The sequence below is a fragment of the Acanthisitta chloris genome, unplaced genomic scaffold (assembly GCF_000695815.1).
Source record: "Acanthisitta chloris isolate BGI_N310 unplaced genomic scaffold, ASM69581v1 scaffold37101, whole genome shotgun sequence".
In the NCBI taxonomy this organism is placed as follows: Eukaryota; Metazoa; Chordata; class Aves; order Passeriformes; family Acanthisittidae; genus Acanthisitta; species Acanthisitta chloris.
The window spans coordinates 7,464-18,519 of NW_008656000.1; the positions used below are offsets into that span (position 1 = coordinate 7,464).

General features: G+C 38.6%; 1 protein-coding gene across 1 annotated transcript in view; it reads left to right on the plus strand.

Annotated features, from left to right (window-relative positions):
- Window positions 1-3,361: 3,361 nt before the first annotated feature.
- AQP9 (aquaporin 9) overlaps window positions 3,362-11,056 on the plus strand; it is a gene marked incomplete at its 3' end in the record, with an annotated part of 19,240 nt that continues 11,545 nt past the window's right edge. The window contains exon 1 of the mRNA XM_009084150.1: window positions 3,362-3,546. Within this exon, the coding sequence (XP_009082398.1) occupies window positions 3,445-3,546 (102 nt within the window). The remainder of the gene's footprint in view (window positions 3,547-11,056) is intronic.

The window sequence follows — 11,056 nt, forward strand, 5'->3', positions numbered from 1 at the left end:
CTGCCTGAATCCAGGTGAAGAGAAGAAATAGTTCAGTCCAGACTGCCTTGGGGTAAGTGTCCCAAGAGTCTTAGTCTTGCAATCTAAGGTTACACTGATCACACATTCAAGCATGAACAATAGTATCAATGTGCTTTTTGATGTCTTTAAGGAATTCCAATAGATTTGTGAGGCATAACCTCCCTTAACAGAATCCATTTGATTCAGCTTTCATTTGAGTATCAGCTTTTTCTGTTTGTCTATTGATTTTATTTTTTATAGCAGCTCATCTAATTTTCCTGGAGTGAAAGTCACATTGACAGTTTTGTAGTTCCCATGATCACCTTTGGAGGACTCTCTTGAAAGACCAGTGGATCATTGGCACATTTCCTATGTTCTGTTTTGCTGACATTAGGATCAGATTCAGCACAAAACAACCCACTGGCATTAGCACTTGAGGAGATGAACATTTTAATCCCTTGGTGGAAATACTGCACAGCTCCAGGAATCAGTTATTCTTTAACTTACAGTTTGTCTTGGAGTCTTTCCTACTGACTATTTTAAGGACACTCAGCTCACCTAATGTTTGCTTGTTTAGCAAGGCAAATAATTCTTTTAGGTGTGGAGTTAGCCACCTCAAATGCTTCTTGAGCTAAATGCTTTCATCCTCTACAGCTTTACTTTCTTGCAGGGCTCCTCTGGTAATGGAATTTGAAAACGTTTATGTTATTACTCCCACATTCTTGGCAAAACCTTAAAATCTTTTTGGTCAGATCTGTTGTGGTTCTCTATTTAATATGTATGCTCCTGACTTACATATGAATTCCATTTTGGAGGATGTCTGCATTTTCTTCCCTCAGATGACACAGTTGTTGATATTTATGGGTGGCACTACAAGTATCCTTACCATTATGACTCTAGGAGCAGGGCCCAGGTGAGGAAGAGCAGTAGAAAACAGTCATCACAGCTCATTTTCTTTCCATTGTTCAACCAGGTGGTCCATCGCATGTGACTGAAAGACAATAAAACAGAGGATTAATCGAATGGGTTAGTAATAAAAGTTAAAACATTTATGGTGTTTATATTTACATTTTACTTGTTGTTCTTGTAACGTTACATACATATTTGTTAGATTTGGAAATATCTTTACAATCTCTGAATACAATAAAAGGAGAAACTGAATTCAAGTGTTCTGTGCTGCCCTCTTTGCTCTTTGAAAAGTGTAGCAGTGACTACACTTTTGCCAACTGTCAAAAGCCTGAAGGGTTTACCAAGGGATCATCCCCTGTGTACTCTGTTCTTCAATACTTTCATAGAGCATCTGCTGGATTTCTTGTTATGGAGATAAGGAGGACCTTTGGTTTAACTTAGCATCACAGTTCTTATTATGGAGTTAAATTGTATGGTTTCTATAAAGAAAATCTGAAGAAGGCAAACGTGAAATATATTTATTTGTGCCACTTCTCCACTCTGTAAAGACAGAAAATTGTTATAAGGCAGGCAACATGATCTGGACAAATGAGTGGGAATTTCTGTTTCTAACATGTTTTTGGCCTACTGTTAGTTGAAAAATAGCATTAATGTCTTCACACCTGTTATGAGACTAAACTCAAAGGTATCTACATACCACTTTCTAAGCAAGGCTTGCATCTGCACAAGAGAAAGAACTGTTATGGAGAAACAACTAAAAATTGCTTTCACAAATGTATTTATTTCTCATTTTCCTGGAAGAGATGAAAAAGTAGTTCATCTCCTTCCTGCTGTAATGAAAGGCCTCCCTAGCATCCTCCCTCAGTTCTACTGTATACATAATTCTGAAAGACTTCTCTCACAGACATAATAAACATATATTTTAGCATGCTGTGATAATTAATGCTCTGAATAATATCTTTGTTTCCCAGTGGTGTAGGGTAAAGGTTTTCAAGCTGCCATACACAGGCTATTTTCAGGGCCTTCCCAGAGGCAGCTCCCAGCTGTCTGTGCAGCAGGACCTGCAGCACTCCTGTAACAGTGTCCCTGCTGCTGCACAGGTGCTCACACAGCACCTGCACAGATGCAGTCATCTCATAACTCATCAGCTACGTGGTGTTCCACAGGTCAGTGTTTTCTGAATCAGCTAAATGCACAGTGGTGTTTGGACGCAGAGGTGGAGAGGTGAGTAAAAGCACATCAAAAAGAAATTAAAGATTAAAATTGGGTGGTGGACACAAACTGGGTGGTTAAGGAATGAAACTGGTGGTGGTAAGGTGACTACCACTGCAGGGAACAGGCATCAGGTCCTAACTTGAGGCAAGGAAGGGCACTGATTTGGTAACAGAAGTGGCCCATTTGCCTAGTCCTGTTTGGCTCTGTCCTGTTCAGGACAGGTGCAGACCAAAGTACTGAACATCTACAACACATGCCAAAATAATCTATCAGAACTGGGCTAAGGTTTTGGTGTCAAGTCAAATGACAGAAAATACTTGTCAATCAACCAGATACTGTCAAGTCAGTATCATATCTGATAAAACCATTTGAGATGATTAAGGGATAAAAGTGTAATATTTTTCTCTAGGAGTGCTTATTCTTTGAGATATTTGGCAACTTCAGGGCTTAAGACCATGGAAAATAATATTATAATGCTTCATACTGCAGCACCTATGCACTTTTAAGCTAAGCATATTGGAGATACATAGTCACTCCGTGCCTCACTTGTCTGTGCTGCGTTATAGGAAGCCACTGGACCGGAGCAGATTTCATTAAATGTTCCTAATTTATTCTGCCTCGTTGCTCTTTTGTAAACAGGACAGTTCACTACAGAGCAAGGCATTTAGTCCAAAAAGAGTATTGTGATTGAATATGCAAATGCAACATACTACACCAAGGTAAGAATTCTTGTTAGTCACTCTCAGAGGTGACAAGATAGGAGCTTTTTTTGTTCAGGGTACAGCTCAGCATTCTCACAAGCATTTGCTCTCTTTTGCAACCTCCCCTTGAAAACCTTTTGGACAGTCAATAGTAGGATGGTTTAAACCTCAATCTAGGTCAGAGAGAAATTTTCAGCTATATTTTAGTTCCTTACTTTGTAGTTTATCTTTTTGTCTTTTTGATCAAGGTGATAGAAACAACATTTTATTCATTATTAACGGTGGAAAAAAATCATAGCAGGAAAGGTAATGATTAATCCATTTTGTAAGAAAAAAAAATGGAGTTCTAATTGTGAACTTACTAGCATTATCTAACCAGTATAAATAGAAGTGCACTTAGAGGAGGCACAGACTGGCAAACCCATGATGAATTGTTAGGGCATGTTGAGTTGGTTCTGTCCATGCCTGCGGTCAGATGATTTCACTGGCTGTACAAGATGAAATCTCATATTTCAATGTTTAAGTAAAAGTGTCAAAGTTCAGCTGGAGCAGGGACGAATACAGAACAAATTTTGTGTGTGTTTGTAACTAGGGCACCAGAGGAATAGAGGAAGCCAAAATGAGCCGGAAAAGCAAAAGGAGTTTAAAGGAGAAATTTTCCTTGAAGAACAGCTTGATTAAAGAAGCCCTCTCAGAGTTCCTGGGAACTTTTATACTGATAGTAAGTGTCAGCTGCTTTCCTCTCTTCCTACTAATCTAATGTTGGACAGTGCTTGTAAGGGGACATGTTGGCTTTTTCTTGTACTGTACCAGCAGCCTGGCAGTGTGTACAGCCCTGAATGAATTGCTCCTGCTGACGGTAAGTTTGTAATTCCTTTCTTCACCCGATGTAATTATCACTGGCTATAAAAATCAGATAGCTTTATGTATTACAATTGTCTGATCAGCATTAGATTTCATATAAGAGCAGAATTTCAGTGAACTAACACATTCTGAAAAATCCATATATGCAGAATGAATGGTGTTAATACTCTTCTGTGTTTTAAAAACTCAGCAGTTTGTTCTGCTTTCACTTCTGTGCACAACTTCCATTTGCTTTAACAAGTATACTGTATTGCACATTAAGAAAATTTTAGCTGAGTTGTTTTCCTGGAAAATATAGAAATTTAGCTGTGTGATTTGTAGAGAATTTATTGGGAGCTGCATTGCCAAACCTTTGGAGATTGTGTAAGTTAACTATTTCTTGTTTGTTTGTTTGTTTTCAACTGTACTACATAAATTATACAGTTGCTTTGTCCTGTAGTATTACTACAATTTAGGTGAATGCCAAAACTCCCCATTTTCATGACCCCTTCATTTGCTGTTTGGTGGGTTTTTTTACTTAACTTCTTGCTCAGGTTTTTTTTGGTGTGCATTTTGCTCTGGGACACAGAGCTCTGCCCTGTGATTCACCGGGGTTGAGAGCAGGATCAGCAGCAGAGCTAGAAGCCAAGCAGCTAGATTATTTATGCCAAAGTCTTTCTTCCTCCTTTTAGTCTGAACAAGGCACTCTTGCGTATTGCTAAATATTTCATCATAGTAAAAAGGACAGAAAAAATAAGAAGTAGGCATAGTACTGACATAGTATGTTTTATAACTATATTAGCTAAATTTCAAGTAAGTCATCTAAAAAATTCCAGTAGCTCATAAAATATATGAAAATAATGGTCTTTACTACACTCCAGCCAACTGAAGTGCACAGGCACTAAAATAGCATTACTCTCAAATTTAATACCATCCCTAAGATATTATTACAGTAAGGAGCACATTTAGAAACAAGGAACACAGAGCACTTTACAAACATTAATGAATTAAGTGTCACAACACCCTGGTAAGGAGGGGAAATGTTATTATCTTCATTTTGTTTATTAGCAAACCTGATTACAGCAGCCTGCACAGGAAGCCTGTGGCAGAACTCTGCATATAACCCACATCACCTGACTTCCAGTACTCTGTCCTCGCCACAAGATCATCTTCCTCTTTCCATTAATGCAATGAAGCAAGTGAAGAAAATGTATTAAAGTGCAGATTAGACTGCAAATGCTATTATTTACTGTCCTGCTGCACAAGACTAGAAGGAAGTACAAACCCAGATCCCATTTTCTAGTATAGTCACTGTATGAATGTAGTAGGAAATGAAGCTACTAAATTTTTGTTGGCAATCTGAGTTTCTCCTTTCTATCTTCCCCTTTCCAGTTCCAACCTTGGTTTAAAGCAGGGAAGAGCCTCACATGGATTAAGCTGCAGCTTTCTCAGTGCTTGGATTCCTCAATCTGTGTTCAGACTGCACCAGTTAGTGGCAGTACAAAGCATTTACTGTGAAAAAAAATTACTTTTCTGCTGTTATTTATTGCTATTGCTTTTAAGCTCTGTCAGCTAGTACGTACTGTCCCTTAAAGACAGATAAATATTAAATCTTAATTTAAATTGGAGCTAATGAAAGGGGCACCCTGGTAAGTCAGAGGACAGAAATCCTTGAAAAACAGACACTATGTATGCAAAAGAAGTGATAGCGACAGCATAGTGGAAGAAACCTCTGTCTTAATCCTGTTAGGAAGTGGAAGTGAGATGAGAGTTCAGATTCAGGTCTTTGCTGAAAGCCATTTCGTGTCACTGTGATGGGTTTTACAGCCTGTGGGGAACACCTGTGCCAGGGATCAAGGCTGGGACAGCCTTTCTATTACCCACAGGCTCTGTCTGGAAGTCAATGCTAACTGACCGTACCTAAATCTGCGACCAAGCTAGCACTGCTGGGAGTTAGCTGGGTGAAACTCTGTCCCTCCAAATCACCTATTTCTGTTTTCTGGAGAATAACATCACAGGACACATACTAATATGAGCTTAAACTAGCATTTTTGGTAAGTCTCAGTTTTGCAACATTATATTCCAAACAGAAAAACGTACAAACTAAGATTAATTTCAGGACCTCTAGAAAGTGAAATCACTCATCAGGCAAAACCCAAGCAAACCTTCACCTCGGGGTTCAAAGGGCATGAGCTGCAATGTTGTACAGCTTTGAGACAACAAGCCTTGAGAAAGTCACTGGACACACAGTTTGGATAACCTCTGTTGGTCATCCCTACTTAACATGCTGCAGTTTGCCTAGCAGCATGGTCTCAGAGCACGTAGACAGAATTCTTTCCAGGTGAAAATAAAGTAGGTGGTGAGCTCCAGAATCACAGCAAATGTGCTGACCATTAATGGACACTCAGTCCAGTGGATCAGACTGGAGATGCTCCTAATAAATAATTCCCTCCTGAGAGGTCCATGGTCATGTTCTCAGGTGCTTGCACTGCACAACTTGATAAAACAGATAATGAGACATAGCCCATGTGAGCCCCCCTCTCTCCTTATCGAAGCACATGGTTTCAACCTCAGAGTGAGAAACACTAAACTCTAGGAACCTGGAAGTGTCCTGAGGTGGGAGAACACCCACCCAATTGTACCATGGTGGCTGAGAGCCAGTGCACACACACTATTTCCAGCCTCAGCCTGCTGTAGCTGGGACAGCCCCTGATGCCTCCCTTGAGGAAGAGCTCTCTAGAGAGCTTTCCATTCTGCAGCATCTCCTGGTTCACTACATTTCCTCTTGGGGCTCCTGTGAGTTACTCTGTGGGACATCTGTGTGCCAGTACAAAAGAGTCAAGAAGCCATGCTGCATCAGATAGATGGTTTGTGTGGCTCTTCAGTGAGTCTGGAACTCACCTATCCAACTGCCTCTCTGCTTTTAATCATGCTTCTCTCCATATTTCCCTGTTGGAACTTGTCTGCATTGCTCTCAAACAAAATGGGATTTACTCTGACTTATGCCATTAAGTATATCTGAATTGAAACAGTTCCAAAAAGAGATGCCAAATGGGCCATGTGGCTTCCTTTAACAGCTACTGCTCACCTAACATAGTTTGTATTCCATTTTCACTCTCAAGAGCATCTTACTGCACAGAGTTTCCCAGAAAGGAGCTGCACAGGAGCCAGAATCTCCAGAGTCCAGAGTAGCATACACTTCTTTGCTGAGACACAACACAACACAGACTTCCATTTAGCATATAAAGACAAGTGGGGAGTATATAAATTCCTATCCCATTATCCTATTCCTAAACCTGGTCTCCAGCTGGAGGTGGGGAGCTCTTGCAACTCCCCCTGCAGCAAATGTTTGTGTGCATAGAGGATGCAGGGCACAAGCATGAGCTCAATACATGACACCCCATGCTGTAAGTAGTCCAGCTAATGAGAAGGAAAGGTATTTATCTTTTGCTTATCAAACTCTTTGTCTTGTTTTCATATTCTGACCACTTCATTATTTAAGTTATCACTTTGGTGTTGCTGAAGAGTTGAGTCTCGCCTGAAAAAATCTTTAAGATTGATATTCCATGGATTTGCTCAGTCCAGAAGATTAAAATTTAAACAACTTTTCTGTATCTTTCTTTTTGTGGCTCCACATTCCAGTACATGTTAATTACAATACTGTGTGAGAACATGTACCCTTATTCTAAGAAAGCATTAGAATTCTCATTACATGATGTTATTACATCACAGAAAATGTAGGTTTTGATCCTTTGCTCCTTAAATAAGTGTTTAACATTTTACACAAAATCACTACTTAGAAATTTCAAACAAAGATAAATTTCATGTTCTGAATTTTTGCAAAAGGGAGACTTTTTTTTAATAGAATGAAATTACTTAACAGCAAGTTTTGTTTAAGGTATAAAATTAAATAGCAATAACTTCTAACCGCTTCTTTGTTTGCCATCAACAAAGAATTTCCTGGAGTACAGAATCTTCTCTAATTAGCTCTTAGACAGTGACCTTGAGTTTGTGAAAGCTAGATTAAAAAAGATTATTAAAATTTAGTTATAATTGGTGTTTTGATATGTCACTCAATAGCTTTTTTAATGTTACCTAATGCTACAAAAACCACAGGCCTTAGCAATGTTTGCACTTTGAAAAGCAGCTCTTGTGTCAGAGATCATTACATTAAGGTCTCTAGCAGCAATACTATAGTACAACCAATAAATAATAGATGCCACTCATGTAGCTAATGTCATAGCTGCATATATTTTGATAGCATGAAATTTTGCTAATGATGCTGCTGAAGATGTGCAAATTCTTCCTCTTTTAGCAACTGTATGAAATCAGCATTGCAAACAGAAGACACAGTGAGAACAAAGTTGTGCTGAGGTTAAGGAGATGCTCTTTCATATTGGTATTGTTTCTATAATTTCACTACTATCAAAATTAATTAATTTGTTTCTAGACAACACTTCTGTTTCTCTGAAGTCATTTTTAATTCAGCTGAATAGTTAGCAGTGTGAAAGAACTGAAAGGCAGGTTACCTTCACCCCAAAGTATTCATTACAGCAAATAATTCTGTATATGACATTTCAAACTTTCAGGTGACTCAGATGTTGCGTTGCATGAAAGTTCTAAATGAAAATTCATTTCTGCAACATCAGCCCCAACATGTAACTCAGGTGTCATTGTTTACCCGAGAGGTTCCATTAAGCTGAACTCAATATTCCAAGACCTCTTTCTGTAGATATACTTTTTTCCACAAGGTTTGCATGTACAGGACTGAGGTGTAGGCACTCTCCCTGAGCCCTACAGAACACTTGCATCTTTCCAACATTCAACTGTGAGTGCAAAACTTGAATTTATATTTTACAGACACCAATTTACAGGGTGATTTTTTCAAAAGTTTCACCAAATAAAAAAAAAGTAATAAAAATAAAAACTTTTAAAAACTGTCATAAACAGTTGGAGAACAGAATAAAAGATAATAAATGTAGTTTGTGCCATGCAGTGAGTTTATATCTTTGCAATCTCAACAGTTCAATAAACCATTCTGGTTAAAAGTGAATTCTAGTGAGATCTCCTCCAATAGATGAATGAGCTGGTTTAAAGGCAAATGTGACTCAGTTCCTCTAACCCATTCCTCAAAAGGTTTCTTTACTATTAGAAACATTCAGCTTGTTTTTTTTTTTTTCAACAGAAAAGAGCTTAGGCTAAATTACTCAGAACCATGCACATCCAACATGAGGGCACAGCAGAGGTGCAGCCACCCTTTCCTGCACCCGAAGGAAAGTAAAAGAAATGACAGATGCACCTTCATACCCAGAGGAAAGGACAGAAAACCTCCTTTCTCAGAACCTGCAGTGCCCACTCTTGCACTCTTTCTGAATGCTACAGCTCCCTGAGCACTGTTAGAGGCAAAACACATTTTAAGAGTTTAGAAAGATTTTAAGCTTTTCAGTTGGTGCAGGAAGCAAAGCAGAGAAGCATCTCTCAGCTCAAGAATGAGCAGTGTAGCAGGGAAGCAGCACCTGAATAGGTTCTGTTTCTCCTCAAGAAACTACTAGCTAAGATTTTCTGCCCTTGCCCAGCCTTTTCTTTCTCGCCTCAATGCAAGGGGCAATGTTTCACTCCTGAAAGTTTATGTCTGAATATCACATTTCCTTTCCTTTCTCTCCTGAGTTCCTAAAAATTAGTAAGAAAATAAAAATAATCTTCACTGAAGAAACTGACTCAAGCCAGTTGCCCTCTATAATTCAGGAAAGAAAAGCATTTAGCATTTCAGGATGAAGAGTGCAATATTAATCATTACAAAATATGAGAAAATGCAGACCTTTGCATTCTCTCTAGGTGATTTCAAACTTTTATTTGTCTCCTATTGCATATGCAATAGCAATAATAAAAATTTTAAAGCATCTGTTTATATAACACAGCATAGTCTGTCCCTCAATAGTTTTACTGTATTTTTCTCACAAAGCAATTTGAACCTGATCTTTATATGTTTTAAAAGCTTTATATACACAATTCATCCAAAGCCTTATTAACTTTACATTCATGTCTCCAAGTAGTAATTCTTTCTGTCACTAGAAAATGGTTTCAAAACATCAATAATTTTAAGGCTTATGTCTATACTGTTTTATTAACTAAATGATAAGGGTTTGAGGGTTTTTTCCATCCTTTATTTATTAGATTGAAAGTCTGAAAAAAATAAAGGGAAATCCATTTGAACCCAAGAGGATATTGGTTGTGTCCCAGGAGATCACGGGGAGAACGGCTATAGAAATTTTTTATTACTCTAAGCTTGATTAAATTGTAATGTGCTGAAATCCTCTCCACCCCCACCAAAACATTTCATGAATGATAAAATAAGAGCCATGTACTTTTAAAGTATTTAAAAATTACCTGAGTGGTAAGCTGTATTTTTATCTCACCTTTACAAGCTTAAGTACTATCTGATTTAACAACAGACAACAAATATTAAGCATTACATTAGATGAAGATTGCTTTTGCCTGAAAGGAGTTTCCTACAACTTGAATTCTTGCAGAGCTAATGCCCTGAAGTTTAGAAGATCTAACATGTCTGTGTTTTTGTTGCTATTAGCATTACTGTCCTTGTTCAAAGAATGCTTAGTAGTCCAGTCTGAATTAAGATCCTACATAATACACAAACATAACAAAAATATGGCTCTGTGTGGAGTTTCTAATCCATTATAAAATGCATTAGTATGAAATGCAGTAGATAAATTCTTAAGCAGACTTGCTTTGTAAATGAAGAGGGTGGAAATGAAAGAGTTCTAAAATACAGTCCAAATTAAAGACCTTTAGGAGGACATTGTCAATTTAGCAGTCAGCATCTCTTAAACTGAAAAGTTTATCTACTACTTTTATAAGTAAGTAATCCTATGTGGAAATATTACTGGGAGGCAGAGGGAACTGCAGAAGAATACAGTGCACAACAAACAACCTTGTAACGATTTCATGGGCAATTTTGGTCGGAGATCCCTACCTGGTAAAGACAAATGCAACCACTTTTCCCAAACTCCCACAGGATTCTCTGACTCTTCCAGCCTGAATCCCTGCTTTTAAGGACCTAAATATGCAAGTGCTAAGTCTGCCTGCTTGGAGAAGTCATGGAGGTTTCCCTAAGAAGTGAAATACCAGGGCTTCCTTTCATGTCCTCAAGTGCCCCAGCAGTATCACTCTGCTCCTGCAGACTCAGAATGGGCAACTTTAGGATGGCAGGGCAGTCACTGCAGGCACACAGCTTGAGCCTAGCACACTGCACTGCTCCAGAGCCTGTGCCTTCAACCTCTGTGCAGGAACAAATGCACGTGCAGCAGGATCCAGAGCAGCACTGCAGGCCTGTCCAGGCTGAAAAACAGCAGAGGACAAGTCACAGGCTC